This window comes from Colletotrichum costaricense, assembly GCF_030867565.1.
Source record: "Colletotrichum costaricense strain IMI 309622 chromosome Unknown Scaffold_28.1, whole genome shotgun sequence".
Classification (NCBI taxonomy): domain Eukaryota; kingdom Fungi; phylum Ascomycota; class Sordariomycetes; order Glomerellales; family Glomerellaceae; genus Colletotrichum; species Colletotrichum costaricense.
This window is the reverse complement of record NW_026848257.1, coordinates 80451-98800: the sequence shown is the minus strand read 5'-3', so window position 1 is coordinate 98800 and position 18350 is coordinate 80451. Positions and strand designations below refer to the sequence as shown.

Here is an 18350-nt window from a genome sequence, read left to right as displayed (position 1 = left end):
GGTAAGGTGGCAGAGGAAAGTGCGCCGAAAACAGCAGGTTGGCGTCAGATGTAAGAAACGATTGCGAGGGAAATCGGAGACATGGAAGACTCAGTCACTCATCCTGTCCCATGAGGTAGCACAAGGCAAGGCGAAACCCAAGACGACACAACCACACACACACACACACACACACACACACACAAAATCACATTGGAGGCTTGGAGCACTGACACTAGGCTGGAACTTGGATTTGGATCGCCTGCTTACTGATGCCGACACTGGACGATCGCCACCAGCCAGCTTTCCGATGTGTCCTCGTTCCTCGGTAACTAGGGGCACAGTAAAAGAGATCTAATTCATCCAGACTCCAAACATGGCGTTTTCTTAGAAAGTCTAGACTGGGCAGTCTGCAGTTCATAGTAAGAAATGGGTATTGGACACATTTGCACACTCCTTATCGCTTCCCCACAAACCTCTCCGCCATTCAATTATGCGCGCCGGCAAATTATACTCCATATCTACCTGTATGCGCCGAGGAAATGAATATGCTATTATGTTGAGTATCTATGGATAAAGTAAGGGTACTTTGAGCAATGGCAGGGTATCAAAACGATGACGAGACCTATGACGTCGATCTACACTCGCCCGACTATGCCTGAACTCAACTCGCCTAAGCCGGTCGATGAGCACGCACCGCACGGGGGTTTGGGTTGATACCCTTGAGAGGGACCAAAGGGTCTACGTGCCTGTATTCATAAATGGTAAACAAGGTATGAGTGATTTTCGGGGCAATTTGCTGAAATAATTGACTTCAGATGAGTCTACTTCGAAAAGGATCTTGACCTCGGTCGTAATTCGAAGCAAGCACCTGGCAGCGAGGTAAGTGGCAGCTCCGACCCTTCTGAGGCGTCGGGGATTCGTCCAGTGTTTCAATTTCACAATGAGAGGGAACCTCGATCACCGGCCTGGAGCTGAGGATCTCTCGACTTCTAGGATCATGGAGGGAAGACCTAAACCCGACTGTGCTCTCCCTTTCGGCCTTTCACGTGGTCATGGCTGAGGTAGAGTTTCTTGAGCACTTGGGGAACCTTAATGACCCTGAATCCCCAAGAGAGGCTCTGAGGACCTGGAATTGGAGGAAGACGAGAATCGTTATCGGACCTGTCTCCGATAGATAGCGATAACGATAAGAGAAAGAAACATGGAATTCATAAAAATACCTAGGTACGTACCCTACCTCAACCCCGCCACCGGGCAGCCCAGCGCTTCTGGCGTCACTTTCGGAGGTACAGTGCAGTGACGGCCTGAAATGATGCGTAGTGCATTCCGTTCCCCAGCAGCTAATTAGAGCCCAGAGGTAATTCAATCTGCCAATCTGCGTCCAGATATTTTCAAACATTCTCGATCTTCGTCATCGTCGCAACTTCAATTTCTCCCCAACACGAACCTAGTAATTTCTTAACTCTTCCTCGCGTGCTTCAATAGCACACCCTCCTAGACAATGAAGCTTGTTCCTACCAAGCCGTCGCAAAATATTGCCGAGGATGCAGTTACCCTTATGCCCGAAGATTCTGAGGATATGGCAAGTCCACGAACCCACTCTATCCCATTGCCTGATGCGTCTAACGCTGCGACATCTTGCGACGAGACGCTATTCACAACACACCAACTCAGTCCGACTAATGGCATAATAGTGGCATGCCTACAACCTCATCACACCTGGCGACCTCGTCATGGCGCATGCCGTGAGGAAAGTTGTCGCTGAAACGAAAACCGGCAGCACGATTTCCGAACGAGTTCACACCGTCCTTGCGATCCAAGTCAAGAGCACTTTCTTCGATCCCATTGTCGGTCAGCTCCAGGTCAGCGGCGTAGTCAAGTCGGAAAATGCCTACGTCAGTCTGGGTCAATATCACACGCTTGACCTCGAGGTCTCTCGCCCCTTCACGTTGAGCAAGCCGCAGGGCTGGGACTCGGTCGCCAAAGACACACTATCAGAGAGTCTGTCAGACGACAAAGATGGCGCCATGGCTGCCGTCGTCATGCAGGAGGGCATCGCCAACATCTGCCTCATCAGCCAATTCCGCACCGTCGTCAAGCAGCGAATCGAAAGCGTCATACCCAAAAAGCGAAGCGCCGCAACCGAAACCTCACAGGGCATGACCCGCTTCTACGAAAAGACGCTGACCGCCCTTCTCCGAACCGTCAACTTTGACACTCCGAGACCCCTGCTCCTCGCTAGTCCTGGGTTCACCGCGGCCGATTTCAAAAAGTACATTGCGGACGAGGGGAGGGACAAATCAGACAAGAAGCTGTCGGGAATCGCTAGGGAGGCGGTCGTCATTCACACAAATTCGGGCCACGTGCACAGCCTCAACGAGGTTCTCAAGAGCCCTGAGATGGGCAACAAGCTCAAGGACTTCAAGTTCACCAAGGAGACCAAACTGATGGATCAGTTTTTCGAACGACTCCGATTAGAGGACGGAAGGGCGTGGTACGGAACAACATCAGTGGCAAAAGCGGTCGCCGAAGGTGCCATCGGCCCTGGGGGCGGCATCCTCATCATGAACAACTCGCTATTCCGCAGTTCGGACATTCCAACGAGGAAAAAGTACGTGGCCATGGTGGACAAGGTCAAAGCGGACGGTGGCGATGTCAGGATTCTCAGCAGTGACCACGAGAGCGGCAAGCGGCTGGACATGCTGGGCAGTGTTGCCGCTATTCTGTCCTACCCTATCCACGACCTGGACGACGATGAGGATGAAGATAGTGCTGCAGCTAGCGGTGAAGCGGGTGGCGAGTCCATCATCTGATTCGACTGCGGATACATATATATGAGTAAATGATACCAAACAAGTGCATCATGAAAAAGAAAGATGCTTATAAATAGGAGGTTCAAAAACATTATAAACTCATAAACTTGTGTAGGTGACTCGGCGCATCTTCAATTTCTTTCTGGTTCGGGCATACAACAAAATAGAAAGAATACTGCCCGATCTTAAGATAGCGATGGAGGGGCTTCAATGGCGGGGTAATGAGCGCTGCCCATTGCCCCTCCCCCTCCTTTTTTGGGCCGGGCCCATGCCCTGACGTAGGTACCTGAACACCCTGGACCGTCGCCTGTGCTCACTAAAACGTCCGTGTGAGACACGATTCGTGATCCAATGAACAGGAGTCTCCGACAGCGCGCAGAAGCTCGGCACAGCAACACCGAACATGCAGCCGACGGGACAGATTGGATGGTGCAAATGGCGGGGGATCACTCCTCATTTTATCCTGGATTGGGATGACTAATGCCCTCATTCGAGAAGACAGACAATGCCCAAATTGCGAATGCAAGTGCTCTCAGCCAGCCCATCTGTATTCTTCACCTCATCTCATCTTCAAAAGCGCAATCTCATTCAACCCATCGCTTTCTCCGCGCACCTTTTCCACAATATGGCGTCCGCACTCACACTTCAGTCCAAGCAGAAGCTGAACAACGGCCTCGAGATTCCCGTGCTTGGCTATGGCGTACGACTCCTTCCCGTTGCGCGATTATCGTGACCTTATTACTGACATTGACATAGCTATGGAAGACGTAAGTACAACTGCAAACACATCAAACCAATTGACATTGCCAACATTGATTGCTAGTGCGCCCGAGCAAGCTGAAGAGGTCACTACTGAAGCTCTCAGAGTCGGCTACCGCCATGTGAGTTCTTACCATACAAGCCTCGATTCTCGTCACCTACTGACCGTCATCAAAGGTCGACTCGGCGGCTTCATACCTGAACGAGGCTGGTGCCGGAGCTGCCATCCGTGGTGTCAAGGATATCCCCCGCTCCGAAGTCTTCTTCACCTCCAAGGTTCGCTACATCAACTACGACGATGCCGAGGATCAGGTCAGGGATACTCTAGAAAAGACCGGCCTCGACTACATTGATCTGATGCTGCTTCACTGCCCCTATGGCGGCTCGGAGGGCCGCAAAGGCGCCTGGAAGGCCCTCGTCGAGGCCCAAGAGGCTGGTCTGGTCAAGTCCATTGGCGTCAGCAACTACGGCGTGCACCACCTGGACGAGCTCGAAACGCATATCAAGGAGCTAGAGGAAGAGCGCGGCGGCAAAGGCAAGGGCGGCGCCATCAACGTCGCTCAGTACGAAATCCATCCCTGGTGCGCACGCAACGACATCGTTCAGTGGCTCCAGAAGCGCAACGTCGCTATCGAGGCTTATAGCCCTCTAGTCAGAGGTGAGAGATGGGGCGACAAGACTCTCAAGGCCTTGGCCGAGAAGTATGGCAAGTCTGAGGCCCAGATCCTGCTGCGCTGGAGCTTGCAGAAGGGTTACATCCCTCTCCCCAAGAGTGTGACGCCCACTCGTATCCTGGATAACACCAAGATTTACGATTTTCAACTGACGGACGAGGACGTCAAAAACTTGGAGACAGACGAGTACTCCCCAGTCTGCTGGGACCCAACTGTTAGCCCCTTGGACGGACCAAAGAGCGGTTGACAGCATCCAGGGTCACTGGCGATGCAGCCTAGCTCAAGCTCTTTCGTTTTTAGCCACACATGTGTTCACTATCATAATCAGAAAGATAGACAAAGCAAAGTACCATGCATATACAAAACAAAATGCGCGTTACCCACAGATGCAACCCTTGAGGCCGCAGCACCCGCCCCTCCAAAGAACGAAAGAAAGTCGTGTGATCGCATTAATAGTCGCCAAAGACCAGCGCCTGGTCGACGAACTCACCTCTTTTCTGAACTAGAATCAATGAGCTGAGCTCAAATCCGGCCATGGGCGTAAGAATGGCCTAGCAATTCTGCTCCGCGCTAGAACTTCTTGTCGTGTTTCTGAGGTAGTCAAGTAAGTGTCCTTTCTGCCCCCACCACTTGAATTTAATATGATAGGTACGTCGAGAAATAAAGTTGGGACTGGCAACGAGTTTCTTGTCAACACCGAGGGAAGGGTCTATCGCTCTCAAAGTCAGTGGCGACTCAAAACCAGGGAATTCTGAGCTCTTCCGCAGTCCCGCAATACCGCATTTGAAGTGTACTGCGGTAGTAAGCGCTGTGTAGACATGGGAGGTCAAAGTCGCCCTTGAGACAGGTTCTCGTCGGCCTAGGATCTAACCTTATGATACATTAAATACTTAGATGAAGCCCCATTAGTATTACTACTCGATGCTAAGAAGGCGACGCACACTTTCCCACAAATTTTCGGATCCGTGGGGACTTACGCTGTGTGATGTCAATCACTCAAATATGTTAGAAGTCTGAAGACTTGTGCGTTCTGAACATCGAGGTTTTGATCACGGCCTTCGTTCATCTCTGACAATCTTACCAGGACAACCAATGACTAATGCTAATGGCTCTCCCAGTACTATTACTAACGCGACATTCACCCCCTGGTACTATTGTTCTGTTTCAAAAGGCATAATGCTCCGATATTGTAACCTAACTAGAGCCAAGTTACTATTTGATCTGGGCAAGTAAATACGGCCATTCCGCAGCCTATCCGCGAGGCACTCGTCTGTGTTGATTGCAAGCCCTGCCAACCCACTACCTCATTGTTCAGAATAAGCTTCTGACTTTTGAGGTGCTTCCATTGAATAGAGTTTGCTTGCAATCTGGGCATTGACAGCTTAGACTACCCCAAAGCTAAGGCATTTGAACCTTAACTGAGCTTGTGCCAAAACCACAGCAACTCCATGCTTGACTACAATGCTTGGGGTGGATTGTTGTTGAAACGAAAGGAGAGCCTAGAGAGAAACACGCGCCTCATCAAGACCCTTTCCAGATCAATTCGTGAGCGATAGTTATGTTGTGAAAACTTCCCTTTCTCTAACCCTTTCGCAGGTGGATATTTATGTGTTGCTGACAAGGGTTGACAACTCAAGGAAGAAGACGGTAACTTGTCCCGATAAGACAAATCAATCAACCTTTCGGATGAATCAGGGAGCTCAAGACTTCAGGGCAGCTCTTTTAATCGGCTAATTTTCGTATTGAGCTAGGTATCCCACTTGAAACCGTTGCGGGGTTATGTTGACTCTTCCGAGTCTAGCTCAAAATCTTCAGCTTGCGATGGATCCGGTGACGACGGCGGACAAGCAAGTTACAACAATACTCAAGCTTTGAGGCGTGCAAAAGGTGTGTTGCAATCTCGGGTCTATGCCGTAGAATATAGTGCATCGGGTCGGTATCCCGTGGTGGTGTGATGGCTTCTGGCCCGCCAGGTGTGGCACGCGCTCTGAGCCTCTGTTGCTTGATGATTCTGGCGAGTCGCGCCAACAGAGCACAGGCGAAAATGAACTCTGAGCTGCGCAAGAGGAAACCGACGGACGATCTCATCTATATCATTCCGCCACTTACCGTTGCGCTGGATGCCGATCTACCCGTGTGGGCAGGACTAATTTCTCCGTAGACTGAACCGACCCACGATAAGGGGCACGTCCACCTTTATTACCAAATGTTCCAACTAGGGGTAGTATCAACTAAATGAAGGCTTACAGACTTATAAGAACAAAAGCACGGGGCTTGGCAACTCTTCTCACGATAGCCAACCGCATCACGCTCTTCTTCGATTTTGGACCTTTGCCAACTAAAGAGACCGGATCTCTCGTCGTTCGTTCCCCGTCATTCTTTTCACTCAACAGTCCTTACAAGATGCGCAACTCAATCATCGCTGCCGCCGCTTTCCTGGCTCTGGGAGCTAGAGCCGACATTTACCCCAACTATGAGTATGGCAACATGTTCTACCTTGGCCCTACCACCGGTGGTCAGTATATCACCAAGGCCACCTACAACATGGAGGTCCCCAACCCGCCCACAAACTGGGTGAAGACCGATGAGACTCAGCGCTGGCTCTCCCTCTGGATCGGTGTTCAGGACAACCCCAACAACGGCGACGTGCTCAACATGAACTTTGTCCAGCCCCTCCTTAACTGGGGACCCGATAACTCCGTCTGGGGCTGCAGCGCTCCCAACACGCAGTGGTGTGCTGCTGCCAGCACTTACCAACCCAGTGGTCAAATTGGCCAGGCTTACGTTCCGGTCAACAAGGAGGCCACACTTGAGTTTGAGAGTATGTTTGCTATGCCCGATTCGATTACGAGATCAATTTGCTTACGGTGTCGAAGTTTCTCTCAATTCCTCCACCGACATGATCGACCAGAAGATCTGGCAGAACGGAGACCTCATCTCTTCCGAGTCTGACTGTACGTTAGGCCCCGTATCAACTTCCAAGACGAATGCTGACAACCCACTACAGCCAAGGGCATGAGACCTGCCGTCTTCTACTCTGGTAACGAGTGCTACGGCGATGGCTGCGGGACTCTGCCGGCTTACAAGTACACCAATATCACCCTTGTTTTCGACAAGGCTGTTACAAACTTGGCCGACATTATCTCCTATACCAACGCTACCCACACAGAATGGCAGACGAAGGACAACGGTATCACATGGACCGTCGACTCCATCACCATCGCGGAGGATAACTTGACCGAATAAGCCGACAATCTGACGCAAATCTTTGAGATTGTTTGTTGTCGAAGGCTTTCAATTCCTGTAGATACATTGTCACCACCGCCAGCCGTATCGGGCTTGGCACATTGTGTTGTAAAACCATTGTAGATATCAAAATGCACATACTCTAGGGCGTCATTACCCGCTAAGCATCTGTACAAAGCGTCATGAAACCACGGAGGCCTCTCAGAATAAGAAGATTTCTAAAGTATCAAGCGACGCGCTGTGAGTAATATATCACATCAGCGTCGCGTCTTGCGTGCAAGAGAATGTGATGTCGAGGGTGTGGAGAATGCCAAGGCCAAGGATACTTGATGATCACGGCGTGGGGCCCGGCTTGGGAAGATGGGGCGCCGGCTTGGCGCAAAGACAGATGGCGCCCCGGCGGAGTTAAGAGGTTGCAAATATGGGAGGGGATCACTTAAACGGATATCCTGTCGCCTGAATTGTGAAGGAATACGTCAATAACTGTGGCTGTCCAATGTTTCTAGTTTCTGGGGTAAGCGTCGCCCGATGGCCAAGCGTCGGAGCTGGGTGTTCCCAATATGGAAACTCAGGTTTCCGACTCCCGGCCGCAACCGGCGGACTTACGATAAGCTCCCACGCCTAATGTAGTGTCCAGGGAACCGGGTATGATCTATTCTTTTTTGAGGCATTTTGCGCGCTTAGACTGCTTAATGCCGGCAGGGCCAACATATATTAGAATACGACGAGTAGCTAGCGTAAAAGACGTAATGACGTTGTCTGCAACTGAAAGACTTCTTCCATTTGAAATCTCATACCCAGAGCGAAGCGTATTTACGCCTAGTGTTCCTGTAAATCCGAGTCTAGCGCACGGTCTCATTTGCCTCACGATGCTCCCATTGTCTTACACGATGATGATCCACAATGATGCAGAAGTACCTTTTCCACGTTTTAGAAAGGCAATTAATTTCCAGGCGCTGAAGAAATACATATAAAATCCACCATGCTATTTACCTGATCGGAAAACATTCCTAGCTTGTCAACTGGTTCCAAAACATTATAAAGGCCAACACCCTTGAGTGACCACTATCAACAACTGCTCTACCTTTCAATCAAAAACCCACCGTGTCGGTTTTCAGATATCATCTACACAATGGCTCCCAAGACTCTTCGATTTGCCAAAGATCAGCCGGAAGGCTTTGTGAATCGCATCGAGAAAGTTGCCATCGTCGGTGTAAGTACCTCTTGAACCAAATCGCGACCCCCCCGCAAATCACAAGAAAAGAGACTGACAGTTCGAAGGCTGCTGGTACCATGGGAAAGTTTGTAACTCGGGAGCTATTGAAAGGTGGAAAGCACTCGGTCACCGCAATTACCCGACATGACAGCGATTCCAAATTACCCAACGGCGTTATTGCTGCCAAGGTCAACTACGACGACGAGAGCACGATTGTGGAGGCTCTAAGGGGACAGCAATACTTGATCATCACAATGAAGTCCACCGTCGGCCAGGAGACCCAAAATAAGCTTGTACGGGCTGCGGCCAAAGCTGGCGTCCCTTACGTCATGCCGAACGCGTGGGGTCCTGATCCGAAGAATGAAGACATGATGAAAGATGCTCTTCTCGGTTCTTCTTTTCAAGGAGCCGTCAAAGAGATTGAGCGCCTTGGGGTAAGCGAATGGATCATCATGTCTTGTGGATTTTGGTACGAGTTCAGCGTGGCCGGCTCGCCTAATCGATATGGATTCGACGTCAAAAACAAGTCACTCACCCTATTCGATGAGGGCGATGTTAAGATTAATACTTCCACCTGGTCTCAGTGTGGCCGCGGACTGGCCGCTTTCTTGAGCTTCAAGTGGCTGCCTGATGACAAGGATGATCAATCTCCCAATATTCAGAACTGGGCCAACGATGTGTTCTACGTCTCGAGCTTCTTGGTATCTCAAAAAGATATGTTCGAAAGCATGAAGAGGGTCACGAAGACAACAAATGAGGACTGGATCATCAACCATGAGAGCTCGAAAAAGAGGTGGGAAGCTGGCTACGAGGCACTGAGATCAGGGGACAGAAATGGGTTCTCGCGAATGATGTACTCGCGCATTTTCTTCTCCGCGACTGACGGTGACGTCGAGCACAAGCACGGTTTGGCCAATATGGACTTGAACCTCCCGGTGGAGAATCTAGATCAGGTCACTGCAGAGGCAGTAAAGATGTGCATCTCAGGAGAACTGGATTCCTACTAAAGTAGATTGCTGTGGAGATGAGTCTTATTCACAAAGCGCACTCGACTTTCTCTTGACGGTATTTGATTGTGATTGACGTTGGAAGTAGCACTGTACCTATGCCGCAGTGTAGCAATGACAACGAAGGCAGAAAAAAAAGAAGAATCAAAGAACCACTGAATGGACACTTCCGGCTTGGACCCTTAAACCTTGTGTGAAGCGCCAATTTTGGAAGTCAGCCAATAGACAGTCATAATCACACCATCCTTGAGTGTTGTTGTAACCTCTTGACAAGCAGTAAAACACATCTCAGGTAATTTTTATCTTGACAGAAATCGAGCCCTTCTTAGTTTGTACGACGATGAGATCATGGTCGTAAGAGATATCTTCGACTGTGGTTTCAAACAAATTGGATCTCGGTATGACGCGGAGAGCCATCATGGCCACCATATGATAAACTTCGCAGTATGCCAAGCTGAGAGGCGCCGTTAGCATTGAGAATTGAGAGCCTTGGTTTCTGAACAAGCACTTACTTCTCACCAATACATGAGCGACTACCTTTTCCGAACGCAAGGAGGAACTTCTCCAGCTTGTAATTCGGCTTGCCGTCGATTAACCAACGCTCAGGAATGAACTCCCCGGGGTTTGGGAAGAGTTCCTCGTTCCAGTGGTTGATCATTGATGTCATGCCAACGGGAGTTCCTCTGGGGATAAGCCATTCCTTTTTACCGTCACGGGTCCTGTAAACCAAGTCCTCCTCACGGGCAATCCTGGCAGATCTGTGCGACACACCAGGCATCATGCGGAGAGACTCGTGGATGACTGCCCACAGGTAAGGCTTTTGCTCGAGCTCTGTCCATTTCAGGTTCGATGGGTTGAGGCCATGTAACTGCTCCATAAGGCGAGCATAGGTCTGGGGCTGGGCGAGAAGGTAGTATGTCACGACAGTCAGAGTAGCCTGTGTCACAATAGTTAGCAACATGGCACGTAACGGGAAGGAACCCATTCTCACAGCAGTGGTCTCGGTACCGGCGAGTAAGAAGTTGAAGCCCTCTCCAGAAAGTCGGTACAATGATTTCTCTTCTTCGGGAAGTGTCTTAGATTCCATGAGATCAGCAAAAACTCTTCCATTTTCCGGGTTGCTCAGAGCTGCCTTGATATACCCGGGGATGACAACATTCATCTGTCTCATGACAGACTTGATGTCTTCACCTAAGTAATCAGCCATCATTGGCATGACCTGAGCCATTTTACGACCAAGAGCGTTGTGTCTCATCATATAAGCACTTTTGAAGAAGGACTTCACCCAAGTAGCAAAGTTGGGCTCCCATCCTTCCTGAGAGATGAAGCCCATGGGTTCTCCAAAAGCATACTGGGAAATGATATCCGCAGTAAAACAATTGAATGCCTCCTTCACGTCGAATGGCTCCTTCCCCGCTGAGCGGAGCATTTTGTCTGCCGTGAGCTGGGCAAATTCCTGCACTTCGCCCTCAAGTTTGAGCATTTGCTGGCGCGAGAAGAACTTTGACAAAGCGCCCTTGCGCATTCGATGAACCTCATGATTGACGGTGGAGAAGCCGGTAACCGAGACAGGGCCTGCGCCGCCGGTGTTGAGTTGATGTTGCCACTTGTCGCGGACACGACCGGGACCAGCATATATTTCATCGGTGAAGTAGGGATCAGAAACATGAAGTTCATCCGGGTTTATTCTGACAATGGGCCCTGTGATTCATGTTGGTCAGCAGCGAATTATGTCTCAGACTAGGGTTCTCGTCGAATCTACCATAATGCTCGTGCATCCGTGCAATGACCTTGCCATATCTGCCAAGCAGCCACCAGTCATAGTACGCTTCGTACAGGTAAGATGCAGCTGCGATCTTTGGACCAGGAAAGTGCGCTAGCGGGTGGAATGTCGAGATATTGTACAAGGCTATGGCGATGTGATAAGCGATATAAAGAACAATAAAGTAGGCGACGACATTGAGACTCAGGGCAGCCTTGAGACCATCTACGATGGCATTGGAGGCCATTTCGGACACAAATCGATGGACTGAGTGTGCACAAGAGGGCAGTGTTATCGACGCAACCTCTGCTAAGCGCAAGTTTATGTGACAGCTACCTTTCCAATGGATATATAAATACTGCATACATGTTTTTGCCTGCACCACCCAGGCAGTGCAGCTCTAATCATCTTGGCCCACCAGTCATTGCAACATTGATAAAAGGCGTGCGCTCACTGGCTGAAAGAGCAGCTTCTGCGACCCGTCTGGAAATCAAGACAAAAGCACGATCACAACGAGCCCCTGAGAGAAGGAGCGACCTTGACGAGAGGAGCCAACTAGCGTTTACTAGTGCAGCGAGCCTGCGGGGGCGACCCACAATTCCGAGATGGGAAATCTAGTGCCCGTTGAAGAATCCTAAATGAGCCAACAGCACCGACCGTTGACGCATATACCGTGACTAGGCCAGCCCCTCGAAGTGCAGCAGGCGACACACTCTGAACCGGGGCTCTTAGTGGCATTAGAGGAGAAAAGTGATCGTAAGCAAGATCATTCCCGTATACCTTACATTAGTCTTGATGGAGACGACATGATCTAGATCCTTCACCCTCCAGTCGTGGGAGGAAGAAAACGTGATTCGCGGTCGCGCGACGGAGTACAGCTTTATCCTTGAAGATACGCTTGCCAGGACTCAGGGTTGTCAGGAGCCCAGGACATCACCATGGGACGCACAGAGATACCGCCTGAATGCAACGTGACCAGCACACGGCACTAAGACGAATCTTTCGAAGATCTTCAAGCGCACAGGGAGCCCTAATGGAACGAACCGGGGGTAGATAATGGAGACACATCCACTACCTCTCCACTTTAGGAACTTTGTGACACTTGGTTCACCATCCAGTCGGGGTCAGCATTTTTCTCTCGCTGAATATGAACAGGCGATGTTTGTCAAAAAAAACTTGTGGACACCCGCATATGGACCGTTTTATCATGTGTTCAAGTCTGAGAGGATATTTCTACGATGAAAAACACCGGGAAACACTCACTCAAAGCCCCCGCGATCAAGAGACGCCTGCTCCAAATTGATGGCCAACTCGAGTCTGATGGATGGATCTTGTCCATGATGGAGAGTCATGGTTCCCGCACGACGATCGATTCGTCAAGTGATAAAGATTTCTACACTGAGTGACTGAATGCTTGCCATCTCACTACTTCTGATTAGCGAAACATGGCTATCGAGCATCACTGCTTCAGCATGTGTTCAAGTCTAAGACAGCCTCCCTTCGGAAAACTGATCGTGTGCAGGTCCCGACTGCCGAGATGTGATTCTTCATTAGAAATGATCTGTGAACCTTCATTCGAGTACCGAAGGTTTTCACTTCGATTTGAGGAGAAGATCGACTGCTTGGAACATTTTTCCGGACACGTAGTCATTTGTGAGCACCCTATTGGGCGGCCTCGTGCTAATCCCAGCCCGCTTCTCTTTGCCCAATCCGACTATAACACAACTTGGTTATGAACATGAACTTTTGACGTTCTGGCGAGACTGAGCGGAGTGAGTCCATGGTCACCGGCGACAGATAAGGGCTAAAACCGAAGAGAGACGCTGCAGGATTGAGAATACAGGGGTCAGCGGATGCCAAGCATTCGTGATTTTTGTTACCCATGGTTGGGAAACGGCGAGCTCCAGGAGCTCAGAGAATCAACAGGCTTGAAGGAGTATTCATCTGTACGTATTCCATATACCTCCTGAAATTCATCAAGAATTCAAGCGAGACATTACCACCCGAAAGTTCAGAGGAGCAGTATCCCTGATCGAACTCCAAAGTATCACTATTTCGTTCCCGCTTCTCTATGCCTCTATTTTAGACGCCAATTCTCACACGCATGTAAGAGGAGAAGGAGATGAGGAACTTCGTACTTCGTCAAATCCTTGTCAGTTGAGTTTATGCCGTGAGCGCCTCCTAAGTGCCGGCACAGAAAGTCCCACGACTTGCGGAGCGTCATGGTTAATGAGTACCCAGAAACAGAAACCACTACTTCAACTTCAGTGCAGTCATATTTCAGAATCAGTAATGGGTCTCCGCGAGTCACGGCTTGGCAAACCCTGGGAACGGTGGTCCACAGGAGGACGAGGCAAAGTCCTGGTGACACCAGATGGTGCACCCGGAACCAGGGCTTTAAAGCTCGGCAACCGAAAACATGTCTCCCGGCTTCAGCTAAATCGAAAAGCCGGAGATCTTCATCCGGATTTGCCTACTACAGAGCGCTGAAATTAATGATCAAATTCAACCTAGCTAGGGCCACAAAATATCGCCGACTATGAGTGGCTGAGCGTCATAACTTTAACTACTGCGACCCCATGAGCTAGAACTACCACTCTACGTCAATATATCTCCTTCTAGTGTATCTGTTGTCCATGCTTCCCATTTATAAAGTACTCTGCGGAACTTGGCTTACAATCATCACGCATATCCCGTTCATCGACTCGTTGAAACCGAAACCCCGATCGAATACTGTCCTCGATGGCTACACCAGCGACGCTGGCGTCGCCGCCACCCATGTATATCCCGATGACGACTAGCGCAAGAGACTCGCTCATAGCTATCTGCTTTCTATGGGCAGTTTTTGCAGCGGTAGTGTTTGCTCGACTCTGGGGCAGATATCGTGGAATTGGCGTTGGCGGAGATGATATCTTGGCTTTGGCTGCTTGCGTGAGTTACGACTGATAGATGATTGCGTCTCGTACTTTGTCTAATAGAAATCACAGCTTCTATCAGGCAGTACAATAGGCATGAATGCAGCAGGTATATAATGGCATGGCTTTCCAGTTTGGAAGCATGGGATGCTGACTGAGACCATAGTTTTTACGTCTGGTGTCGGATACAACTTCGACCCTGACTCTGACGTGTATCCAAAATGTAAGTGAATGCTCTAAGGCGACTGGTGTGCCATTGAAAAAGTAGTCAACAACCCAGAAGGTGTTATTGGACTTGCGATCGTCACTTTGAATGTTCAGGCGCTGACCATGTTGGACAGTGCTCAATAACATGCAGTTTATCTTGAAGGTAATCTACTTCGGCAAAGGAACTTTCTCCCAAACTCTTCATTCTACGAACAATACCTGATTAAAAGTGTGCTAGACGACTTTTGCTTTCACGCTTATCTACCTATGGGCACTGGCGTCCTTGAAGCTCAGTCAGCTCTGGTTCTATCATAGAGCCTTTTCTGTTCAACTCAAGTGGTGGATCTTCTTTATTGGCAGCATTGTCATTGCATGGGCTTTGGTCTTCACCTTTGTCTTCATCTTCCTCTGTGATCCGATTTCCCAACAATGGACAGTACAGCGAATCGGTCACTGCATGGACCAGATCCTGGTACTCAAGTGCATTATCATGACAAACGTTGTCACCGACCTGTTCATTGTGATTCTACCTATCTGGACTGTCTGGCAATTACAAATGCGGAAAACCGAAAAGCTTGCTGTCATTGCCTGCTTTGCTCTCGGCTTAGCGTGAGTCAACCCACCTGACCCCTATCAATACTGCTATCGATGGCTCGGTGAACTGACGTAGCGAAGATGCTGTGTGATTGGCATCGTTCGATTCTGGCAGATCTACGTCATCGATCTTATTGGCAATTTGACTGGCACTTCCTTGACTACATTCATGCTCTGCACGGTTGAGCTCATGCTTGCCGGTCTTTGCATCAATATTCCTATGCTTCGCCCCTTCTACCTCAGGTGGAGAGCCAAGTACAAGTCCTCCTCGCTCGAAAACTCCAATAGCCAAAGCGCATTCAACAGGGGATCGCGGAGTGGGCAGATCAAGGTGCAACCCAAGCCTGGTCAGTCCACAGCATGGATAGAACTGGTTAGTTGTCAATTTTTCCAAAAAGCCGCTTATAAGATGCTGGGAGAGATTTACTGACTTCTCAAGAATGACAAGGAGCACGAGACGGGCAGCAATGACGATGGCGATTCCCAACGAAAACTGACCAGAGAGCAAACCAGTACTGCGATACACGTACATACCAACTGGAAGATTACACGGGAATGAAGAAGAGACAAAATAAGTGCCGGAGAAGGCCTGGTTGAGTACTACACTGGGCCAGATCTGGGTGCTGGGTTGAGGGCGAGAATCATGAGGATATCTAAGTTGGAATTGTGCCGATGATAGATAATGTATTTTGCGCAAGACGGACTTCAAGGAGCAGGTCCATTGCTTATACTAGAATCACAGAAAGAAGAGTTCGAATTCGACTGAATTCAGATTGCCGATAAGTAAAGGAGAGTGGAGAGTTGAAATACCATCGTGTCTCCGAGCTTTGGCTAATGTAATCGCGTGTGCATGTCTGCTCTCACGGGCCTTTCTTGAGCCCTCTACACCAAGCCTCAGCTTGGCTGAGTGCTTAATCTTGCTACCTGCTCTTGTCTACTTTCGCTGCTCACGTCGAAGTAGGCTAATTGTGCCATTAGACTTACGGAATTACGAAGAAATCAGAGTGCGATGACAAAACTTACGCTTCTCACCAAATACGGTTGTTCTAATACCCTTACGCGGTTCATCGTAAGTCCCCGGGATAACACGATGAATTGTACATCTAAGCAGGGTGAGTTCAGGACAAAGAAAACGTTGACGAGGACATGAATTGGTTATGTCCAACTCACCTATTATCCCACATGGCCACGCTGCCCACTTCCCACTTCCACCGAACAGCATGATCGTCGGCAGAGTGGATGTGGTACGAGAAAAAGTCCAAAAGTTTGTCAGACTCGTACTTCTTGAGCTCAGCGAAGGCGGTTACAAAGCCTGGATTGACATTCAGCGCCTTGAGACCGGAGACTGGATGGGTCCTAACAGCCGGATGGTGTGAATCGATGGGAGGCCGGTTTGGACCAGTACCCCACAGGTCCAAGATTGTGTCGTATTGTAGCCGTGAGGTGTGTACTGCGTGCAGTCCGTCAACGAACTTTTTCATGGCGTCGCTGAGAGCGTCATAAAGTCCATATTGGGAGACCCAGGCAGTGTCACCGCCGACGTCGGGGTGCTCCTCCATACGCAACAAGGAGTAGGATGGAGGGTTGATCTCAAAGGATGTGTCGGCGTGGAAGTCGCCAGAGGGCCAAGGGGTGTACTTGAGTATTTCACGGTGATCCTCGCGGCTGCCCTTGATAACAACGTACTTCAAGTCCTTCTGAGCGGGATGACGGTCGAGAGCGCCGTAATGCTCAAAGAGTTTAACCTGACCATCAGTTGTCAGGTCCTGGCTCCGAAAGAAGACAACCCCGCGCTCAGTAACAAGAAGTGCAAGTTCGTCCAGTTGTTGTGTAGAGAGCTGTGATAACTGCACACTTTCCAATACTGTGCCGATTGACTCTGTCAAATCAAACCTCTTCGCAGCTGAGAGGAGGGCTTTCTTCTCAGGATCGGCGAAGGATGCCCTATCCTTCTCCGGAAATTTCTCCTCTCGAACTGGCTCAGGAGGTACATGATCTCTTATCTTGGGATGGAAGTGCGGATGCAAGCAGATCGGGAAGCCTGAGTCTGGGGAGACATGCTGTCTGGACTCTAAATTCGACATAGTGAATTCATATGTCCCTGAAAGAAGACTGAAACTGAAATTAGCTGGATGTCGTGTCCGAGAGATATATTGATTGAAGCACAAGGCCTCGTTACTTCAACTACGAGAACAACATTTCAATCTCCCCTCATTCTGTGCTACCAAGCAAGTCAACATCTGAATATTGCGCGATCTGACCTCGAAATGAGACGCGTCAGGCTTTCTCCTGATTTGCGGGCGACAAAAAGGTGTCATACACTAAAATGACATATAGGTTGGCCTTCTTCCGCGCTTTCTAAGTTGCGAACTAGACATTTCTATGACTGCATGTTCCTGCAGTCCGAAAGTGCCTGGAAAAAGTGGTTGGTGCTCTCAATATTTAACAGCAAATTTCCTATGTCTAAGAGTCCGACCAAAAGAAAGGCGGCCCATTCATCTAAGGAGACTTCCTCGCTTTTGGGAATTTCATCGGCAAATTGAGCTTGTATAGAAAGATGTATAGCCATTTCAAGAGACCGCTTGATTTGGAGACAGCGACTTTCTAAGGTAAGGCACCTGTGTCGGAACACGGCCGACGCTCTGGGGCGCGGTGGCAATGCGCATGCCGCGATAGTTGGAAAGTCGGCCGCTCCCGAGTAAATTGACCGTCCGATTGGCACCAAGGACACTCGCAATCCCGAGAGCCGATTGCGTCAGTATCTTACCTAAGCCTAGCTGCGAAGAGGGTGGATGCTTAAATGTGAGTTTGGAGCATTCTAAGGGGTCACCGTCGATGGCGTGAGCAATCCAGACGATGGCATCAACGAGAGTGGGTCATCGTATACGTCGAGACGGCAGACGGCCGAGTGTCGGCCCAGAAGACATGTGGCAACTTGAACACGAACCGACAGATTGGCTCTGCGAAGCGTGGTATTTATTCAGTTCTCCACGGAAATGCTGCGTTCATGACAACATTCTGTTCCGTCAGAGCAAGAAGTCCGAGTTTAACAGCTGCAACATAATTATGTGGGACGCGGAACAGCAAGACGAGACCTGAAAAGGTAAGCCGGGATCAATGAGGGGCAGGGTACAATTTTTTTCTTTCGATAATGCCTTTTGGCATTGCCGAGTAT

At 49.7% G+C, this 18350-nt stretch overlaps 7 protein-coding genes across 7 annotated transcripts; 5 read left to right on the top strand and 2 right to left on the bottom strand.

The window, feature by feature from the left end:
* Positions 1-1715: 1715 nt before the first annotated feature.
* CCOS01_16154 (translation factor pelota) lies at positions 1716-2795 on the top strand (the record flags this gene model as incomplete). Its single annotated transcript, XM_060464291.1, has 1 exon — positions 1716-2795. One exon carries the CDS (start codon positions 1716-1718, stop codon positions 2793-2795), a length of 1080 nt encoding a protein of 359 aa, XP_060305055.1.
* Positions 2796-3420: 625 nt separating this feature from the next.
* On the top strand, positions 3421-4475 carry CCOS01_16153 (aldo/keto reductase; the record flags this gene model as incomplete). Its single annotated transcript, XM_060464290.1, has 4 exons — positions 3421-3495; positions 3552-3562; positions 3619-3676; positions 3732-4475. 4 exons carry the CDS (start codon positions 3421-3423, stop codon positions 4473-4475), a joined length of 888 nt encoding a protein of 295 aa, XP_060305054.1.
* A 1797-nt stretch (positions 4476-6272) lies between these two features.
* Positions 6273-7474, top strand: CCOS01_16152 (uncharacterized protein; the record flags this gene model as incomplete). The annotated part of the gene is made up of 4 exons (XM_060464289.1): positions 6273-6364; positions 6622-7049; positions 7105-7182; positions 7236-7474. 4 exons carry the CDS (start codon positions 6273-6275, stop codon positions 7472-7474), a joined length of 837 nt encoding a protein of 278 aa, XP_060305053.1.
* Positions 7475-8606: 1132 nt separating this feature from the next.
* CCOS01_16151 (uncharacterized protein) lies at positions 8607-9697 on the top strand (the record flags this gene model as incomplete). The annotated part of the gene is made up of 2 exons (XM_060464288.1): positions 8607-8687; positions 8756-9697. The coding sequence occupies 2 exons, from the start codon at positions 8607-8609 to the stop codon at positions 9695-9697; spliced, it is 1023 nt and encodes a 340-aa protein (XP_060305052.1).
* A 288-nt stretch (positions 9698-9985) lies between these two features.
* CCOS01_16150 (uncharacterized protein) lies at positions 9986-11706 on the bottom strand (the record flags this gene model as incomplete). Its single annotated transcript, XM_060464287.1, has 4 exons — positions 9986-10151; positions 10210-10634; positions 10689-11398; positions 11460-11706. The coding sequence occupies 4 exons, from the start codon at positions 11704-11706 to the stop codon at positions 9986-9988; spliced, it is 1548 nt and encodes a 515-aa protein (XP_060305051.1).
* A 2495-nt stretch (positions 11707-14201) lies between these two features.
* On the top strand, positions 14202-15734 carry CCOS01_16149 (uncharacterized protein; the record flags this gene model as incomplete). The annotated part of the gene is made up of 7 exons (XM_060464286.1): positions 14202-14390; positions 14447-14483; positions 14541-14597; positions 14716-14744; positions 14820-15190; positions 15257-15548; positions 15615-15734. The coding sequence occupies 7 exons, from the start codon at positions 14202-14204 to the stop codon at positions 15732-15734; spliced, it is 1095 nt and encodes a 364-aa protein (XP_060305050.1).
* A 335-nt stretch (positions 15735-16069) lies between these two features.
* CCOS01_16148 (alpha-ketoglutarate-dependent sulfonate dioxygenase) lies at positions 16070-17259 on the bottom strand (the record flags this gene model as incomplete). Its single annotated transcript, XM_060464285.1, has 3 exons — positions 16070-16137; positions 16199-16278; positions 16346-17259. 3 exons carry the CDS (start codon positions 17257-17259, stop codon positions 16070-16072), a joined length of 1062 nt encoding a protein of 353 aa, XP_060305049.1.
* Between the last annotated feature and the right edge of the window lie 1091 nt (positions 17260-18350).